We start from the raw sequence: 21362 nt of genomic DNA on the forward strand, positions 1-21362 counted from the left end.
ATGCATGTGAAATTTGGGGACCAGAACTATTGTCATACAGAACGCATTTTGATAAAAGCACAATTGAACAAGTCCACATTAAGTTCTGTAAACAAACACTAAACATCCCATGGTATACAGAAAATATTGCCTGCAGGGCAGAGCTTGGGAGGTACCCTTTAAGCATTGATATAAAAGCCTCAATCTTTAGCTATTGGCAAAGATTGAAGCATTCTTGTAGCAACGTTTTGTTACGTGAAGCATTTCAATATGCAACAACTTCTACACCTTTCTTTGATGTTACAATTAATGAAGAGATCACTAGGGGGTATCAAGTAACAGAATCAACAGAACCAGTAACACGGCAACACATCAAGAACGGTCGATTAAAAATAAACAAAAATCTTAGAAATCAGTATTCACAAAACTGGCTTGAGACTAAGAACAGTTCATCAACAACTTCAAGGGAAAAATTTACGCACAAGCCGGGAAGTTAAAAAGAGTTATCAATTTGAAAATTACCTGAAAACGGTTACAAACTCAGCACACAGAATTAGCCTGACAAAGCTTAGGTTAGGATGTCACGCATTACGAATACAAACTGGAAAATATGAAAATAAAGGAGCATCAATCCCAGTAGAGGAAAGAACATGCTTAGTATGTAAAGAAAATTGCGTAGAACACGAACAGCATTTCTTGATGTATTGCCAGGGGTACGCTACCATAAGAGTTGAGCTCCATTCTAACATTTCAAACAAAGATGCACTTTACGCAAATCTGAGCGATAACGAGAGAACTAAGTACTTACTTAGAGCTGATAATAGAGTTACATCAAAAATAATAGGTAAATATATCAACGTAATGTTTAAAAGAAGAAAAGAGATTCTCAACTTACAAACGAAATGAGCATTATAATTTTTATTTAATTTTATTTGAATTATAAAAGAATCAAGTGAATTTTATTTCTTATTGTACTAGTTAATGTTAAACCTTTATTGTAAACAGACCAATACCTCCCTTTGGCGAGTAAGGCGCAATAAAGATATACTAGACTATACTATACTCACTCACTCACTCACTCATCCATTGACCCGTCCATAACATACCGACACGCAGACCATGAAAAAAAATAACTCAAAAATTGCTTCATTTTAGCGGGCCAAACACGTTCTCGTCCCCAGTACTTCGCGTCCGAAATTGTCGTTGACGAGCGACCACGTGACCAAAAGAAACGGAGGCTCTGGGGACGAAAAACACTGCTGACATGTTGCGAGGCTCATAACTCGCCGGCGGGAGCTTGAGTACCTATCATTTATCAAAATACCCTTGATTACTCGTTTTGATAGTCTCATGAATTTTCTTCACGCTGCGCTGGGAAAATACAGTGAAATTGAAGCAACTGCTTTCTTTTTCAACAGTGAGCTGAGCAAAAGTAGAATTCGCATAATAACGTAACTTTACGTGTGGGCATTAATCGTGGAATTCGGAGCCCCCCATGTTTACACAGGAATGTAATGTATACTCTCGGGTCATTTTCCTAAGCGTCGCCCAAAAGAGGACTGGGAACGAGATTATGTTTCATAATTATAACTGACAGTTCTAGATTACCCGCGGGTGACCTTGCTAATTTAAAATAAAGAAATTGTCGAATAACTTTGTTTTGTTGATTCATGTTGCACTGCGGGTCGGTAGATTCAAGTGTTCAAGCACCTGTTAGCTACCGGTATTAACCGGTGATACGGCCTTCCAAGTAACAGGTGCGCGTGCGCTTTGAAGAGCACATGCTCTTTTACCTTTTGATCTTAACCCGATAATCTCTTTTTGACGTGTATTGTTTACGAAACGAAATTTAATATTTTTTAGCTCATCGGACAAAGCCAGGAATTGGACATTTTGGTCTGTTTCACTAATGGCATCGCAGTTGTTGTAAAACTGGCATTTTAACATTGAAGGAGGAGCGAGCAGACAAGATTTCGAAGTTGAAGATGTCAACCTTGGGATTCCGCTTTGCAATTTTTCTTACCACAGTAAGTCAGAATACAATTCATTTAACGCTAAACGTTAACATTGTTGCTGAAGTTTCCGTGTTAAGAATAACGTCGATTTTATGACAAGTTTCTGTCATTTAACTGAGCAAAACGTTAGTCGTAACCGAGACATTTCTCTTCGTCAGTGAGAAAGTTGTACCATCACAACAACCTTTATAGCGATTCTTTTACTCTCATAGTTCAAGGCTGGAAAAATGGAGAATTTCAGTTTGCGAAGAGTCGAGAAATAAACAGTTCCACATGAAAATGCTGCCCAATAGCTTTCTTTTGAATAGCTACCCACTGGGGTTTTATTTCTGGACTTTTAAAAAGTTAGAACCACCTTTTAACAAGACGATAAACATAAAAAATAGTGCGATATAAAAGAACTGCACAGTATTCGTAGGTATCACTCAAAACCGATTTTGCAAGCTGCCCAAACAATAGAGAAGACAGCGCAGCGGCCGAGTGGTTAAACCTGGTTAGGACGCCGGACTTAAAATCCTGCCGACGGTCGTGGGTTCACGTCCCGTTCTGACCAATTGCTAGTGTTGTTTAGTGTTGTTTTTGGTAGTCCCGAGTTCAACTCCTCGACCACGCCTGCAAATAGCTAACCATTCTGCCTCCTCTCAGCTGGGGTTTTTAACCATATTAAGATACTTCTACCTTATTTGTTTCATTGTTTGTCAGTTTCCATTGGCCCTAAGTGGCTAGGGAGTGGTCAATAATTTGTCATGGATACCTTGGTATCAATTCACATTCTTGGGTTGAGCTCGAGAGAGAGGCACACTCCTCAGTCAGGGTAAAACTGGCACTGGACAAGTCGATGCCAAGTACAACACCGACTAACGATTAGACAGCTGCACTTACATAACCAGGGAAAGGTTGACGAACTCTCGTGAGACTCATCGGTCAAAAATTGTAACCGTCCATAGTTATTAACAGATCTTTGGCATCTCCTCTTTAGGTTTTATTTGCTCTTGGCCTTTTGCATGTGAAAGGTAAGTCGGTCATTATTTTTAAATTCTAGGAACAAGTGGATGCAACTTATCAGTTTAGTCTTACAAATCTGAGTGTCAGCACCCCCATCTAATAGGCACTCTCCATTAAGTGCCGTTTTTTTAAATAATCGCTCCCTCCCACTCCCGATAGCGATGATCCGATGATTTTATTGTTGGCAGTGAGGTTCAAGCAAGCTACCGTTTGCGTTTTGCGATGCTGTCTTGTTTGGGAATTGTGTTGCCCTTTGAGACTGCTCGCCGCTCACTGCTCACGCAAAGCACTGAACAAGACAGCCATCCCACAGACTGATTCAATTTACATAGAAGAGCAGCCATCTCAGGTTTGAAACCCTCTTCATTGTTGTTTTTGCAGGCGACATTGCTCCAGATATCGTTCTTTTAAGTAACTCGGATGGCAACTCGATGTACGACGACCCCATGGAGTATCAACGCACCAAGCGGTCCTATATCCATGAAGATGACAATGAAGATGATGATAATGATGATGACGATATCGGAGACGAAGGATATGATGAAGACAAAGATGAGGACGACAGGAGCGATAGCCCGCTGACGAGTCTTAACGATCCTGATTCATCGATGCTTCATAAGAAAGATGAAATTCATCAGAGGCATGTCAAAGCTGTCGGGCAGCAGCAGCCATCGAAGACGGAGGAGGATAGTGAGAGTACAGATGAGTCAGGCTCGTCCGATGACGATGAAAGTAGTAGCAGTGGAAGCGGAAGTGGGGAAGTCAGGGGAGAACGAGTGTATGCAAGGTGATAGATACCAGTCATTTAGTTCTTTGCTGTATTAAGCAGGCTTCAAGTCAGTTGGTCAGTGCATCGATTGTCTGTGTGGTTGTCTGTCTGTTTATCCGTCCGTCTGTCCGTCTGTCTGTCCGCACACCCGCCCGTTCCTCCGTCCGTCATTTATTCAGTTGGTTAGTCGGTCGGTCAGTCAACTCGTTGGTCGGTGGTCAGGGCGGTCGTTGGATCGGTCGGTCGGTTATTTAGTTGATCACTCAGTAATTCCGTGAAGTTCACGGAACGTGTTATTCGGTCGATCAAACAGTCAGCTCGTCTGTGCGCCATTCTGTCTGTCCATTAGCGTCCATCGGGTCATGAGAGGTTTCTAAACTTGTGAGCACCTTAAGTATTCCGTCCGTCTTTCCCCTGGTGACTTACAGGTCCAATACCATCAGCCTCACCATTCTCTAGTTCCGTCAGACAATCTCACAATAAATTAATCGCCAGTCAATTAAAACAAAGGTCAACGTTTCACGCTTTCTGTTGTATTTATTGAGTAAGATTAATAAAAAAACCTTAACCATGTAAAGCAATTCTTTTTTTGGATCACGGTTTCATCAGTGGAGGGCAATGTCTTAACGGTTTACAGTATATTACAGTTTAATGAAAATGTCTCTGAAATTAAAACAAAATCCTTCTGCCTAGCAGACAACGTGTTTCAGACAAGGAAGATGACACTGACGAAGATGCTTCGGTAGACAAAGAGGAAGCAAGTGGTAGTGGTGATTTAGATGAGAAGGAAAATAAACACATCGCAGAAGAAAATGCAACCATGAGTAACCCGCGTGAGAAGCCGAGGAACTTGATTAAAATGATGGTGGACGAATCTAAGGACGCGGAACGGGAAGAAAAATTTGAACGCAAGAATGATGAGGAAAATTCAGGTCAGGAATCTGGATCATCCACTGGCTTTGTCCAGGGGAGTGCCGAAACAGGGGTGTATCATGAACAGGAACACCCCGTTCCAAAGCCACACCCCCAAAATGTACCCCAAATTAGTAATTCCACCTCAGGAAAGGACATAGCAAACAAGAGCGAATCATTGCACAAAGAAACACATTTACATCCTAATGACAAGGTGGAAGAAGTGGACGATGATCCAAAGAAAAAGTCAGCTACTAGTAAAAGCAAAAGCAAAGTCGAAATGAAAAGCAAGGATTCGAAAACAAAGGCGTATAAAGAAAAATCACTAAACAAAGAAAAAGCTAAGGAAGAAAAAAGTTCTAAAGACAAAACTGAACATTCATCCCATGTTCAAGACGCGAAAATTCACAAGAAGAACATTGAGAAAGCGCGTATCAGGGTTTCCAAAGTGTCACACTTGGCAAAAAACAGACTTCGTCATAAGCATCTGACAGGACATGTCACGCACCCACATGTGGTAGAAAACCATTTAAAAGTCGTTCACAAAATGCCTGTCATCAAAGGTGCAGTATGTCACACAATATTAGAAATAGCGTAGATATTGATTTTTGGAAAACATTTGCAAATGAAGATGCTGACTGTGCTATCAAACTAAGGCGAGAAGAAGTCCGTCTATCATGGGTAATTTTAGCTGGAGCATAATATGACTATTTATAACTTGTGTTTTTATATTATGTCATGCTATGTCGTTCTGTTTAAAGAGTTTTGCTATGCAGTATTCACATGCCGGTGGCCTCATGATTAGTGCGTTGGCTCCAAATCGACTGTTCGGGTTCGAGCCCTGGCCGGGGACACTGTGTTGTGTTTTTGGGCAAGACACTTAACTCTCACAGTGCCTCTCTCCACTCAGGTGTATAAATAGGTTCCAGTTTAGGAATTTAATTCTTGGGGGGTGGGGGTGGGGGTAATCCTGCGATGGACTAGCATTCCATCCAGGGGGAAGTAGAAATACTCCTAGTGGCTTCATGCTACACAAATCGGAATAGGCTCCCGCCTGATGAGCCACTTGGCTCGTATGTAGACATTTTTTTCATTCGTACGCCGGTGCTTCAACGTTGAAAGACGCAAAATATTTCCTATGTAATAAGTTCAACCATGATTTTAGAAAACCAAAACTCCTTCAAATAAGAACGAGTCCTCTCCATTAAAAATATACTTTGAATAAGAATAGTTCCAAAATTTATTACCAGAATTTTACTGTATTTTATTTAACATCATCTCTTGTTTTTATTGCACCTTCGTATTAGCTTCATCGCAAATGTGTCATTCGGACAAGATTTTAGCCGGACATTCATTAAAAGGAGGTACCCGAGCTGGTCACTTCCAGACCTTAGGTGAGACCGCAAGCATGCACGCATGTCTTCAGCGGTGTTGCAGTAGACACCCGTGTGACGTGGCATTGTTGATTGACGGGCGGTGTTATGGAGTGGCTTGTTTCAGCAAGGAGCTCTGTGAGGCCATTCCGGTTCCTCATCCACATTTCGTCTTCTCGCAACTCGGGTTTATTACTAAAGGACAAAAGAGAGGAGACATTGAGAAGAACCAAGGTATGAGACCTACACTAGCTCAACAAAATAACAATAAAAAAAATAAGTAATTTCATTGAAGTGTCAAAGTATTTATTTTCATTCAGTTGGTTAGGACAGTTAGTGTTCAAACCGCGCCACATTCTTTGCGTCATGTTCGCGGGGAAGTCACGTTATACCTTTCAATACCTTTTTCAGTGTTTCAATGTCGTCTTATGGGCCCCCTCTATCGTTGAAATCTAAGATGGCTTGCGCCCCAATCGCTCACATCTTGAAGAAGTCCCTAACGATAGAGATAAATGTCGAGAGAAAATGGAAGGAGATATCATAGAATTGTTCTCATTAGCAATGTGAACTTGCAAGAATTTTCACACCAGCTTGAACGTTCCCCGAAAATGTAACTGGCTCGGAGCAGGATCCATATCGGCACCTGCGCCTTTAAGAGTTGTCCAAATTAAGTTGGAGGAAAACGAAATTTTCCCTTATTTTATATTATATGGGTTCAGTTCTTAACTGAAAGAAACCAACGGTTTTTGTTTTTTAGAGTTTCACTGTCGGTACGGAAATCTCACACTGAGAAACAACGAGCAGTGGAGTGGTGAATTATGTGGGGGCGTCGTTCGATGTAAAGATGGCATCGCTACTGTAAAAAAATGCTCGGGTATTCCACCGAAACCTGACGACTGTGCCCGACCACGACTGATCGTAAAACACCGGAGTGGAAAATGCTGTCACATGAAATGGAAGTGCAAAGGTAATAAGTTTAATGAGAATAACTTTATTGCCAGACGGCTTAATATGAATATTCCAATTCAGCGTAATTGTGCAAAAACAACTGCCTAGTTTTTCTTGTGGAACGTGAAACGAAATGCCAAAAAGCGCGAGGAATCTGGAGGCGATAGCCAAACGTTCGCTGTTACTTATTCTCGTCTCCAGACCCAAGTTTTACTCTTAAGGTGTAGCGGGGCTATGGATGTATGGACGAGAATGGCTTTTTCGTCACTCTTATTAACTTCCAGTTTCCGTACGTCTAGTTTGTTTTGTAGTTGCTAGTGATTTATTTTTAATAACATACTCATAAGAAAAACAGGTCTTTTCTTATCGCTTTTTTTCATCTCTTTGAATTTTAGCAAGGCACTGTATTTTTAACAACCGTGTTATCAAGCATGGCTATAAACTGAGCGATCCACTATGTACCGGAGTTGTAAGCTGTTACAGTGGCCATTTAAACATGGAGTACTGTCCTAAAATACCAGAAAAGCCAAAGGACTGTGCACGACCCAAGTTGAAGACTATCAATGTGCCTGGAAAATGCTGTAAAAAGCTGTGGGTTTGTTCAGGTAACTGAGAATAATTCATCATTGATCTTGTAGTGGTATATTTAATAGAATATGGAGTCATTTTAGGGATGTTATAGGGGAATCAAGACCTCCAAAACAAAACAAAACGCGGTAAGCTAGGAGGGGTAAAATCTGGTCTGAAGTCATAAAATTTTATTTAAAGTTTTATCGTTTAAGGCTACCGTCTAAAGGTACAAACCTCTTGACAAGAGCAGTCCATACTTTCCCTAAATTGCTTCGAACGCCTCCGGCACTTTCACCCTCGGTTACCCATACGCCATACTTCTCAAACTCATTAATAATTCATCCACTTTAAGGAAAGGAAATTATGACTGAGAAGGTGCTTGGATAACTGATCTTAACCAGCATACAGTTTTACGATTTTATTTCTCCATTTTCTTCTTATCTCTTGTTTCGATTTAGAAGATATATCAAACACTCGACACTGTCGACCATATTTTCAAACATCTCGAAGTTCGTCAAAAAATACTCCGCTACGCGTCGTATTTCCAACTCTCTTCTCGTTGTTTCGAAATGCGGTCAAACACGGTCTTTCGTGTTTGATATATTACGTGAATACCGACACCAAGTTTTATTTCCTTCAGACAAAAGTTGTGCATACGACGGTCTCAAGTTATCGCACGGAGAGAAACTCACAGATGCGTCATGCGCAGTAGTCATGGAATGCAGAAATGGCTTCCTTCACAATAGGCAGTGCCCAGGGCCCCCTCCTGTGCCGCATACCTGTATCAATCCACTGCTGAAGGTCAAACGTGTTCCGGGTGAATGTTGTGAAATGAACTGGGCGTGTGAAATGAGCTAGGTTTCTTCACTCGTCACAGCAAGGTTGGTATCGAAGAAGGTTCTCAGCTTTTACGAACATGGTCAGCTGTGGTGGCGCAATGGTTTTGCATTGAACCTAACTCGCGAATTCGTTGTATTAGATATGTTTTTTTTTTCTTTTTAATAACTAGCTCTCATACTTATCACCTGTCAGGGGATACATGGTAGATTTGTTAGACAAGCCAACTGAATTAGGCCCTTTCCCCATTACACCGGAGAACATTGTAAACGGCGTTTTCTCACCGAAAGCGCATCAAATGTTTTCCATCCACATTTCGCCGGAGAAATTTGAAAACCTATCAATCAGCGGCCATTTTAGATTTGCTTTTGAGGAAAACTCTGGCAGGGAAATCCCAGTGTTATTGTAGCGTCATCCTTTTCTGTCCGCACTAAAACGCACAGCCAGTGTCAGTTCAAATTCCTCTCGTTTGAAGAGCGTTTTCGGAAAGCTACGTTTTCGGAACGGATTTTCGGTGTGGACGGTAAGCTCAACCGTAGAAATAAAGCTGCGTTTTCAAATTTTTCCGAAGTAGAGTGAACGGGGCCTAAATAAGTGCGTAACAGTTCACTGCACGAGTAGTTCTAGTATTATAAATTTTACATAGTTTACTCTCTCATTTTTGGGCTTTCAGTTCAATGATCTATAAAGTTTAAACAACTGAGAGACACTAACGACACTTTTACGCCACTGAAATGGAAATTGCCTCTTAATCCTGACGATTTTCCTCAACAGGCCGGGAAGGAAAAAGTAGTTTACTTACTGGAGTGGTTTTCAGAATGTCTTAAAGCCTTAACAAAATATTTCACGGTAATTGTTAATGTTTCATTATGGCTGTGGAAAGTAATTCTAGCTAAGAGAAATATATTTTTATATTTCACTTCACATAAGTCAGATTCAAATTTTATTTTTAGCTTGTTTTAAAGAGACCACTTCAATTCACGTATTTTTAATGTTGCAGAAAAGATAAGATAAGATGATTGAATATCATTTATTTTTACAAATGTGTCACAAACGGTGGTGAGTCGTTTTAAGACAAGTGTAGGAATTACTGACATGCACTCTAAGAAGTCACTGGTTGAAGAATACAGATCTATCAATCGAAATAATAAAGCAACCGACCAACCGAACAAATAGATAGATAACTAAACAAATGAAGAAATGAAAAATAGATGGATCAATGAACAAAGAAATAAACAAGCAAACAAGCAAATAGAATAAGATAAAATACAAATTTATTGTGTAAATACGTTTAGCTATAAGAGTGCTATACTAGTGAGTTTATTAGACATATAAAAATGAAAATAGGATATAGCTAAATTAACATTTCTCAGTAAAAATAATTGAAATATTATAGTAAACGCCGCATATATTTATAAAAAAAACAACAAAAAAAGGAAACAGATAAAGAAGTAAATGAATAAAAATATAAATAAATGGGAAAGGTATTGTAAAATGATAATGTTGAATATTGGGGAAGAAAATGTAAATGGTTCTTTGTGCGTATTAGGTTCTTGTTTCTTTTAACCATCAACTTACTTTGGGTTCAGGATAAAATTTGATTAGTTTTGGTGTAAAACAAGACAAAATTAAACAGCAGAAAATTAGCGCTGGTGAAAAACAGACTTTTAGCTTCTCATTGCCTTTCATTCCCCGCGCGGTTCATCTGTTTCTCGTACCCAAACTCATTTTTGCACCTTAAATACATGTTCAGCGGAAAATAATCGCCCGAGGTTGAGGCAGGTATTTCATGGTAAGAAGTTCCATTCTGATTTCGACTCACCTTCGGTGTATGTCTCTTTTGATTGGTTGTTTATTATTCCAGCTTTAATGACAAGCAGAAGCCGATCTCGCATAGCTTTTGAGACGAATGCACAACTAAAAAAGAGAGCGAAAGGTCGATTTACGCGCTCCGCAAGGCTCAAATTTAATTGCGAGAAGAAATAATGCCTCGGTTATTCTGTTGAAGTGCGCCTCTTCGCTTGTGAATTGGCCTGTACGAGTGAGTCCACAAACTGCGACGTTCGCATCAACTGAGGAAGCTCATTACAAGTCTGGAAGTTGCAGTGTGGCTTTAATAAAGAGCAAAATAACGAAATAACATGCGGCCACAACGATCTCCTGGATCTCAACAAGACACCTCCACTTCCAAAGGTGTGTGTCACGTAATCCGTCCGACCATGAAAGAGATTGAACTAAAAAAATTGAGCGGAAAAAACGTTTTATTACTAGAAGGTTTTAGGTTGGATTTGATTAAGAAAATGTTATTTGTAAAAGAAATAAAAAGGTTATTAGAATTTACATGCCAGCCAATCGACGAGTGTGTGATTCGGATTGAAATTGCGTGACGTTTGCCTTGCGTCGTTTCATACGTCATTGACGTCATCTGTTACCATGGAATCGACGGTTACTAAGCAACTCGAAGTGGAGAGAAAAAACATTGCTGCAGTTGGAAGTAAGAGACAGACTTTCAACGCAGTGTGCTTGAAGTTTCTCTATTTTTCTTTTCCTGGAATTTTCTGTCGTTTGTTATTTCATATGAAGGAAGGAGAAGATAAGGTTATTGTGGAAATAACCTTGAACTATTCAAAATTTATGGAAAAACACCAAATGCTTTGACATCGCCTTGAAAAGACAATTATTTAGAAATTTTCAAAAATAATACGACTTTTTTAATTTTCACAAACATGCTTCGACGGTACATCCGTCATCGTCAGTGTGACGGTTATGAAAGTTTACAGTGATTTAAAACGTGCCTGTTACAAATCATACGTTACATTGCGTTGGAAAACAATACGTTAGATAAATTTCGAAGTTAACGGAATTAAAAGATGCGCGTGCGCGTGCAGCTATAGGGAAAGCGTCAAATTGATGTGATTGACCTGTTGATTAAGGTCAGGCTTTTCCCACTTGATGTACATGACTCCTTAAGCTTAACTTGGTACTTGGTAGGTGCAGAGTCTAAGATCTTGAAGCAGTCTAAGTTACATGAGGTACGGTACGACTCTGAAGCCTGCAAGTGCTTATAAACGTGAGAAGATCTGTCCGATGACAAGTGCTCGTGCACGCGCGTGGAGAAATGTCGGCTTGTTTCGCCAACGTAACAAGCATAACAGCTTGCATAAGAAAATTTGTACACGATGCGCGTACAGAGCCTGTCAGGGAGAGGATCTTTCTAGCGTATTGTTTTCCAACGCAATGTAACGTATGATTTGTAACAGACACGTTTTAAATCATTGTCAACTTTCATAACCGTTACACTGACGATGACGGATGTACCGTCGAAACATGTTTGTGAAAATTAAAAAAGTCGTATCATTTTTGAAAATTTCTACATTTTTGCTGCTGTCTCGACCACAATTATTTAGGTAAGTTAGTTGGCGTTTAGCCTTCTCAAAACTGTTTATTCGTCTCTGTAGAGGTCGAAACAAATCTTTACAGGATTTTGAAGAAACTTAGCTTCAATTAAAAAGTCTATATATGTTTGCCGTCGAAGTTTATCAAGGATAGGTTTCTAAATTCTTTCGAGTTACTTCGATAGAAAATTTCCTCTTAAGCTTTTCTTTCAAAACTTTAAAGAGCTTTCGGCAAAATATGCCGAAAGAATACGAATTAACTCTTAAATGTAATAGATAGTTGATTCAAATGTTAAGGCTCCGAAACTTTTTTGGATACTCATCTTTTAGTTTGAGAGATTTGCGTTGAAGCGTGTACGTTCTTTGATTTGACTTACTGACAGATGTGTGTTTTTCTTTTTGGGATAGAAGAGGAAAAAACAAAAAAAATGAATTTGTTATTTATTGTTAAAACGAATGCTTCTCTTCTTTCTGAGTGGAGCGCAAAATAGGAAATATGCCTTTCATTTTCTACTAACGAACAACGGACGTAAAAATGCAAGCAGAACATTTATGTAGCTAAATCTTGCACCGTGTCTAACACCTTTCCGAAAAGCTCCGTATTTGAATCAATTCAATTTAGCGTGAGGATAACTCTAAACGGAAGTTTAAAGCACTATATAAAGTTACTCCCACAATAATCATGTGTTATGTTTGGAATTTTATTGTCTACCATCGACCTGAGGGGATATATTAGAAACGGGCTGGAGGGTGGAGGGGGGTGGCATCCTCGTGCGACTTACTACTTATTGGCACACTGACTGAGTCCAGTCCCTGAACGTTCCCTTCTCCTTTAGATAGAGGTTGAACCCAGAAGGGGAAGAGTGACCCGGTTTTGCTGAGGTTCAACCTCCGTAAATAGCGGGATAAGCAGAGTTAAGAGACTCCACTAGATTGAGTTAGATTGATAACATACATTTCTCATTCAAGCCTGATTTTTTATTGATACCATTGACTTTTTGTTACAATTGCAGTTATTCCATAGCCACAATTTTACAGAAATGCTAGCATTTCACTACCTATTTAGTTAATTGATGGCTTTAAGGTAAACATTTTAGATAGATGCTTAGGATTTCTAACACCCTAAATCTAAAGTAAAATCAAAGCAAGGCTTACCCTATGTAAAAAGCTCTCTGGTCTATATATGTCTATTATAGTGTGTTCCTTTAGGATGATCTGGATCAGGATTTACCAAAATCACTTGGATCTTGGTGAATCAAAGGAAACGATGAATCCTTGTCTAGAGTGGAGTCTTTGCTTTCTTTGATTCACTGCGACCAATCATGGATCATAACTCCTGATCCAGATCACTCCATAGGAACGCATCCTAAAATAACTTCTTGCGGTTAATAATGTGACTTAAAGGACATGTGATATAATTTGATATATATTGTCCGATTTTGAGTATACTGGGAATATTTACTAAGTGTATGAAATACAAAAAATTCGATTATCTTTTAACCAATGATATATGAGAGCGAGTTTCTATTAAAATAACCTTACACATGCATAATAGAGCATTACATCAAGCATGCAATATAAGCTAATGTAGTCTTAAACTGTTTTACATGATACTATTTCTCGTACGCTATCCCTCCTACTTAACTATTTGCAGTAGGGTTTTGTTAACAGTTTAACATAACAGTTTTACATCCCATCTTGTTAGCATGAAAAAAATTGCGTCGTAAATTTGCGCAAGGTACTTTCCATGCCGGCATGAGAAACACTTTTTTCCTTTAAATTACAGTTATTAGAATCTGAATAAGATTTTCAAACAAAACTGTAATTTGTGCCTCATTTGCCTAAGAATCCTCGCTAGATCTTCAATATCAATAGGGTGTATGAAATTTAAAGTGGTTACTTCAAGGAAGGCGCATCTTGAAGCCACTGGCCTATTTTTTTAGATATCTCTTGATCTTCCTCCCCCGGGGGCGGGGTGACTCCCATAGAACGGGGGTGCTCGTTGTACCCTTAAGGGGTTAAAATGCGGTTTTGGTGACTTCTTACTGTGGTCAGCCTCAGAGGGTCCACAGCGGGAGCCTTTGCGACAGGACACAATGTGTTGTATTAAAATTGGTACCTCTTAGGGGTGAAAAACATTTCAAGCAACGCCCCCAAAAAGGATCTTGGTACTTCTTAGGAATTTTTTTGTTCAAAATTTCCCACGAGCATCCCCGTCCTTTCTTTATGGAAATTCCCCCCCCCCCCGGCTTCCTTCCTCTCAACCCTCCTTATTTTCCGTTGATAGCTCCTCCTTTGGTGGTTTCCTACCATAGAAGACTATTTTTAGCTTTCTTCAAATTGAAAGCAATGCTGTACATCAAAAACTGACTTAAAATACCGTATGGTAACTCCTTAAAATGCTCTACATTACACGTTTAAATAGTTAAACCCTTTTGTTGCGGAATTTCAACACAAATTTATTCTTAATTTCTCAACAAGAGAATTGTTAGGAAAAATAATTCTATAAGCAAAGAGCTTTTCTATCAGCTAGTAATTCAAACCAACACAAAAATAAACGTTTGAAATTTATTTACAATCGTAGCAAAAATAAATTATGTGCAAATTTTCTACCCGGACGAAAATCTCAATAAGAAAATATCAGCGACCGTTTATGCTGTTGCGTCGCCACTCCGTTGTCTTTGATAAATTGTTGAATAACAGTAAACTTTTGTACATCATACTTTGGTTTTCGGCTTTCCTCTTCCCTCTGCCTAAAATATTTATTGCATTATTCAAGAAAATGTCTCTAAGATGCCAAAAACAAAGCTCGTTAAACATGGGATTGTTGTTTTCAGCGTTTCATACACTGTTCCTGAGAAAGCATAAGAACAATGTCATTTCTTATCTCTCTGCAATCCTCTGCAGGTTCTCAATTAGTCAGGAGAACTAAAATAAAATTAGATTTTTGACTCTCTTTCTAGAAAAACCTCCACACTTTTATCAATAATATTCTCTAAAACGTGTAAATGTTAAGATGTCAGGTTGCATGAAGAAAGAAAAAAGGGGGTAATTCATTTTCCTTTTTCCTTTCTTCCTTTGAACACAGGCGGAGAGTCGGCGGCTTACATGCTAGTTGTCCGTCAAAAGTCACTTAAAAACTAGCTTATTTTAAGGCTTTACCTCTCTGAAATGCTTCATAAATGTTTGTATAGCATAATGTACAAAAGCCTACCGAGATTGGTCAAGCATAAATAAACCAAAATACATAAACCAAGATAATGTCAAAAATGAATTCAAAACTATATCGAGAGTCACAACGGCGTGGCACGTTATTAGTACTAAGACTCAAAGGAGGAAAATGTTTCTTTGTCAAGATGTCGTTTAGTCGATCTTATACGAGGAATCTTTTGTTTTAAAGAATCCCCCTCTGTGGGCGATGATAACTAATTGCGGGGTAAAAGAGTAATTTGTTTTGAGTCCAATTCCTTTCGTTAAGTGCTAAACGAAAAGAAAAATAATCGAAATATTGTTTTCTTCCCTATGAAATTCTCTATTGCTCATATGAGGAGAAGCTCCATGACCATGACAAATAGCAGCAAGTTCTGGAGAGAAGAAAAAGAGAGAGAAAAAATGGCACGCAATACTGTTCGAGGCTACGTGCTTGTTTACGATTCTTTTCCTATACGGGGCTTACAGGAAGAGGAAACATAATAGATGAAATACAATATTAAAATATCAACGTGGCCCGGCCATAGGCTCAGATGAAATAACTTCAAATACTTCACTTAACCGATTACAGTAAGCCTCAAAAGTAATTAAGACATCAAAAATTTCGAAAATGACCTATCATCACACTGTAGGAAAACCATTTTGGCTCCCTTGAGTCTTCGTTGCGGCTAAGCGGAAAGTGTTCTATTTTGCGCATGCGCAAAAGCGTTAGAATAAGACCGTCACATATCGCAACTGCTGAAGAATTATCCTATGGATAAAGGATCAATCTAAACCAAGCTTATAATGCTGGAATATACTTCTTAATCTTTCCAGTGGAAATCTAAAATTATTCGTTTCGTGAAGTAGCTTATTTACAGTGAATTTCTTTATATATACTTCTCTGATGAGGTAATTCTCCAATTAAAGCAACTTGACAGTTATTAAATCTGTTCCATTGCAAGAAAAGAGAAAACATATTTATCAATGATATTACTTTAACCGAAGGCAGCGAGAAGGAGCCTTAAAATGTTCCCGCGAGCCTTAAATTTAAAAGACGTACCCGCGAAGTTTGTATTTGATTGATACGGTGATTTTACGGCTGTCTAGCTCGCATGTCAACAACTGTTATTTTAACACCTACCTGACAATCAATAAAGTTACCTGTAGGCTACATTTGGGATTGGTGAGCGAGCATAATTTGGCAACCTTCATTCACATGATCCATGACTCTCTGTTTTAAATCACAGACTTGCTGTTTGAGCGCGTTCGCAACAGCATTCAATTCAATATTCCTCTCTTTCAGTTCTTTAACTCTTGTTTCCAACCTCGCTTCACGCTCCAGCTTTCTTTTCCGGCACTTAGACGAGGCGATTCTGTTCCTCTGCTTTTTTCTTTCGCGTTTAACGATCTCTTGGACTTCCAGATCAATAGGTTGTAAAGCTCCGTGTTCCGAAACCATCTGTGCTTGATTTTCCAGTTTGTAACCAGACAATTCCGGTTTTTCCTGCGCGAGCGCGCTATTATACGACGCAAAAGCCCGCAGAGTCGCCGAGTTTTCCATATTAAAATCATGATAGGCAGAATACGGGGCATTTTCCGATGGATACGAGTATAAGGTCGTGTAACTCGGCGCAGTAGAGGTAGAATAAGGATAAATTGTACCTCCTTTTACCGTAGCGGAGTAGGCGCTTCCGTTGTTCGCAAAGAAATCGCTTGCCTCCACACGCGAAGTGTTTGAAGAATAAACAACCCCGTCCGCAGAAGACCGTAAAGTGGACGCAGGTACCGTCGCCAAAAACGATGCATTTCCTACCGTGGTATGCCCCAGAAATGGGTCCGCAGACTCCGGCGCATTGTCTGCTAAATCTATAAGGGAAGATTCTCTTGTGATCTGTCGATCGTGAAGGTCTTGCAACGCATCAGTGAATCCACGTGAATACGGTTCGGGATCGTGATCCGTGTGAACCGTTGCGTGAACGTTCGAGTTAAAGAGTGAGCTAGGGTTCGGTCCCGCCGTGACATTTCCCTGCAAAGACATGATCATTTTTTCCAGTTCGGGCGAACCCAACTTAAGCAGACCCAGATCGGGCGAGCGGAGCTCTGAGGGCGTTGCATGCTTTTTTAAATCTCCAATTTTGGGATCCTCCGCCAAAGGTTGTAAATTCAAGTGCAAGGTCGACTTGTCGAAGAGATACGGCGAAATAATGTGCGATGAAATCCCTTCATCCTGATAAAAGGGTGTATCGCTCGCTTCCTCCATCTAAACTACTCTACGTCACGCTTTCCTTTCAACTCCTTCACATTGCGAGTTTGGTCCTGTCGCCCAAGGAAACTAACATGGATGGTTGGTTTTTGTTTGGCTTGTTCCACCCTCGGGCCGCCGGGGTAGAAATCGGCGGGAGGCAGTTTAACAAACGCCTCGTTCCTGACCAGTGAGTAATGCCATGCCAACGGATTGATGTCATGTTGAGACTCCATCTGGTCCCTTCCTCAGTTGTCATGGCGACAGTATACTTACCCCTGGTTGGTTGAAATTGATGTTTTGTGCGAAAGTCAATAGCACCACCTGATATTTGGTTATTATGTAATATGACCTAACTGAGACGCGGGAAAAAATCGCGGGTGGCAAGACGTGCGATTCACGCCTTGCCAAAAAGGGCGCGAATCTTAAAGCGGTTTTGCCACCGTTTCGGAATAAATGCGCCGTCGCACGCTTCATTGGTCACTCTACTTGTCTTGTGGTAGCATGTCGCGTACGCCATAAACATGATAAATGTTGTAAATTTTTAAGCCGCTGGAGATGCCCCTTGACATTTTAAACGTCAAGCTGTTTCTGATTAACCCGCCCGTGATTCCTCCTCCGTTCGGTCTGTATGTCAGTCTATGCGATTTAGTTTAAAAAATAATCGACGTTTTCTCTTTTGTTGTATACCCTTTGAAAATCAAGCCTCAGATTTTGTAATGGCGCCTTAGTTCAAAAAAGAAAAGGTTGGGCTTTCGTTGCCGCCTTTCTTAAAAAATCCGAGAACGTTAGAAAACTTTATATACATACCTACATATATATACTCAAAAATTCCAGTACTTTTTAAATTTCATTACTTTTTTACTTTTTCTAACCTTAATTGGCAAAGTGAGACTATTTTTGTTGCTGTTCGTCAATGGGGTCATGGCTAATAGGGATTGCTTTCTGGAAAGGAAATTTAACTCCTGTTTTTGGTTATAGGATTTATTTAAGACGTACTGAAATATGCTAGAAAATTACTGTCGGAGGCAAGATTTACGCTGATACAATGTAAACATATTGTTTTCTGTCTAAACTGATGATCTCTTAAATTTTGTTTTCAAATAGTGTTTCAACATCCGTAGAGAAACCGTCCTTAAAATTGATTCACCGACTTCTATTTTCCCTATGTCGTTTTTACTTAACTTTTGAAACTAATTAGTTTCTTTCGGAAGGTACCCAAAGCAATCTCAATGGGTCAATATGTGACTCAACAGGGAAATCGTGTCCACCATACTTAAACAATGGAGAATTTATTGGAAAAAAAAATTAGCGGTTTACTCGTCGTCAATCCAATTTTCTTTTTCTTTAGAGCATGATCTTATAGCTAAATGGAGACTTTTTTTAACTCTCTCAGTACACCTTTTATTCAAGATTCAGCTACTGATCAGTTTTTGCTCAGCTTTTTCATCTGTTGGACAATTTGGGAACTACCTATCACTAATTTGATTGAATAGAGTCGAAAACACTGAAAAACTTAACAGGTCAACAATTTCGTTTTAATTTCACGTAACTTTTATGTATCATTGAGGACCTACGTAGCGAGCGATTTTTAAAGAAAAGAAGAATTAAGTTGACAAATAAACACCGTTTACCTGTTTAATCGTAAATAAAGACACCGGTGTTTGTAGAGGTAAACGTATTTAGAAACTGCAACAACCCTTTTTTTTTAATGATTTTAAACGTTCCTTAAAGGAATGACTTCTTACCGGTTAGATGTAAAAGGCCATTCATGCAACTGTACAAAACAGCTAGGTAAATTATTTTATTTTTCCAGAATAATAATAATCGGGTTCTCAAAGTTTAACTGGTGTTTAATTATATTTTCCTTTTGGTGTAATTAAAAATGTTTTCTTTCTTTTTACAATTCCCATGACTTAGTCGACTTGGTTAATGAAACAAAGTGACTGGAAAAATAAACCTTCCCGTCTGTGATTTCGTTAGATTATTCCCTTAGTAAAGAGAATTGCTGTAATTAAGATGATTAGAAATGTAATGTGTATAGGCACATGTATGGCGAGAATTTTTAAAGTATTGATGGATACGATTCTAAGATCTTTTGTCTGACTCATGATGTAGGAAACTAACTACAATTTACAGGAATCAATTTTTCATAAGCAGCAATTCCCCAACAAGCCGACGTTATCGACGTTTATTTACTGGATTTAAACACTTTAATGGACAATTTTCCGGTTGACGACTTGTTTTCAAAACAACCAAATCTAACCTGTTATGTTTTAGATTTGGTGTTTTCTTGTGAGTAGTAGTTATCTTGACTACCGAATCGAGGATCAATAGGCCATTTCTGACCTCTGTGTCAAAACGAGTCTTCGGACGAAAACATTCATATGAAAATGGTTCCTGCTGCAGCTTAATTCATTTTCATGCAAATCAAACTCATTTCACATGAAAGCCTTTGCATGAGGACTCGTTTATAAACAGAGGCATAAGGTAACTCGGAAATAGCCTATTATTAGTTAGAGCCTACCATTCGTTGCCGTCTCTTGGTCCTTGCACACAATCTCGTTCCTACACTTTTTGAGTATCATACCGCCTTTTGGCGGAGGAGCTCTGAACAGTCGATAATCAAACGCCATACAGTAAATTTAAGATGATTTGTACACGCTCTATTGGAAACTTTGAAGTAAGTAAAGAAATCGACAAACCTGGATCTGAAGGCGAAGAGACTTTTGGCGATAGTCCAACATTATTAATTCTATTAAAAAATATGCCAGGTAAATTTCAATCAATCGACTGTTTTGTTTGTCTACTGGTGTTTGTGTGCGAAAAGATTAATATTTTTCTCTTTCTTTTACAAGTTTCTCTCTGTTCTTCTCTGCTGACAAGTAAGTGGAGTGTGAAAGCCATTTTCTCTGAAAACAAACAAATTGGTGTCCGTAATGTCACCCGCCCAGAGGTGCTGTGGCCCAATAGTTTGTGCACAGGATTCTTCATCGTGTCTTCCGGTTTCTAGCCCTGGCTGGGGACATAGTGTTGTGTTCTTGGGCAATACACTTTGCTCTCACAGTGTCTCACTCCACCCAGGTGTATAAACGGGGTACCGGCGAATATAAAATGCTCGAGGGTAATCTTGCGATGGACTAGCATCCCACCCAGGGGGTAAGATGGAGTAAAAATACCCTAAGTTACACACTGTCCTCTGCTGGATTTATATCTTACTTTTGCCACCTAACTTTGATACTGAGAGACCGGTTCACTGTTCTGGACAGAACAAGATGTTACATGTAATTGTACCCGTACCGAGTGAGAGAAAGTGTTAATGATCACTTTCACTCCTATTGCATTGCTTAAAACTGCAAAAAGCTTTCACGTCCTCCTGATGTAAGCCCATAGTTACGTTAAGATTTAGTTCCTCAAAAAACCAGTAAATTTCTACCAAAGGTTAACACCTTTGCTGTAAAGCTGTTGATATCCGTTTAAAATCATTTGATAACCGTCGGTTTTATGTCATTATGATTACAGTGTAGTTGATCATCGTGGTCAACATTGTGTAGGTTGCTCTTATATGACTCTAAGATTCTTTCCAAATATAAACTTCACTGTTTTTGAAACTCAAAATTTCGTCCGATTATACGCACCACCTTTCCCTCCCATTAAAAACGCAGAGTGTACAAAATAAACCCTCTCGCGTTATTAATAGAATTTTTGAGTTACTTGTGACTAACTTCATTTTTTTTTCCGCGACAGCTTAAAAATGAATAATTTTAGTAGTCTACACACTCAATTTTAAAACTAAGGTGATTCCAGGTTATTGTCCTGTGGGAGACTTTGGATGTAGTAATGTGGTATGAACAGAAAGAGAGAAAATGGAATTGCAGATCAAGAGAAGACGCCGGGGTTGGCTGGGTCACACTTTGCGCAAACCAAATACCAATACCACCTAGCAGGCCTTGAGATGGAGCCCACAGGATAAGCGGAAGAGAGGCAGGCCATGGAACAGCTGGCGATGGTCAATGGAGGGGGAGATGAGGGAGGCAGGCTTCAACTGGCAACAGTTGGAGAGACAGTCACAAGACAGGGGGATGGAGAGACTTCCTTAAGGACCTACGTCCCCCAAAGGGTGAA

At 39.4% G+C, this 21362-nt stretch overlaps 2 protein-coding genes and 1 pseudogene across 3 annotated transcripts; 2 read left to right on the forward strand and 1 right to left on the reverse strand.

Annotated features, from left to right (window-relative positions):
* LOC149107087 (uncharacterized) overlaps nt 1–936 on the forward strand; it is a 943-nt pseudogene extending 7 nt beyond the window's left edge.
* An 821-nt stretch (nt 937–1757) lies between these two features.
* On the forward strand, nt 1758–10070 carry LOC110045890 (uncharacterized). 2 transcript variants are annotated; one of them, XM_089296833.1, is made up of 9 exons: nt 1758–2006; nt 2974–3007; nt 3381–3786; nt 4465–5243; nt 5988–6287; nt 6811–7020; nt 7397–7606; nt 8212–8452; nt 9183–10070. In XM_089296833.1, the coding sequence occupies exons 1-8, from the start codon at nt 1965–1967 to the stop codon at nt 8427–8429; spliced, it is 2199 nt and encodes a 732-aa protein (XP_089152959.1). In that variant the 5' UTR covers nt 1758–1964; the 3' UTR covers nt 8430–8452; nt 9183–10070. The 2 variants fall into 2 exon arrangements, with proteins under 2 accessions (XP_089152959.1, XP_020607173.2); XM_020751514.2 differs by having other exon boundaries at nt 8212–10070.
* A 2689-nt stretch (nt 10071–12759) lies between these two features.
* Nucleotides 12760–20031, reverse strand: LOC110045898 (transcription factor Jun-like). The gene has a single exon (XM_020751554.2). It carries the CDS (start codon nt 17253–17255, stop codon nt 16164–16166), a length of 1092 nt encoding a protein of 363 aa, XP_020607213.1. The 5' UTR covers nt 17256–20031; the 3' UTR covers nt 12760–16163.
* Between the last annotated feature and the right edge of the window lie 1331 nt (nt 20032–21362).

This window comes from Orbicella faveolata, unplaced genomic scaffold (genome assembly GCF_042242905.1).
Source record: "Orbicella faveolata isolate gen_17 unplaced genomic scaffold, um_ofav_v1 contig_27, whole genome shotgun sequence".
NCBI lineage: Eukaryota > Metazoa > Cnidaria > Anthozoa > Scleractinia > Merulinidae > Orbicella > Orbicella faveolata.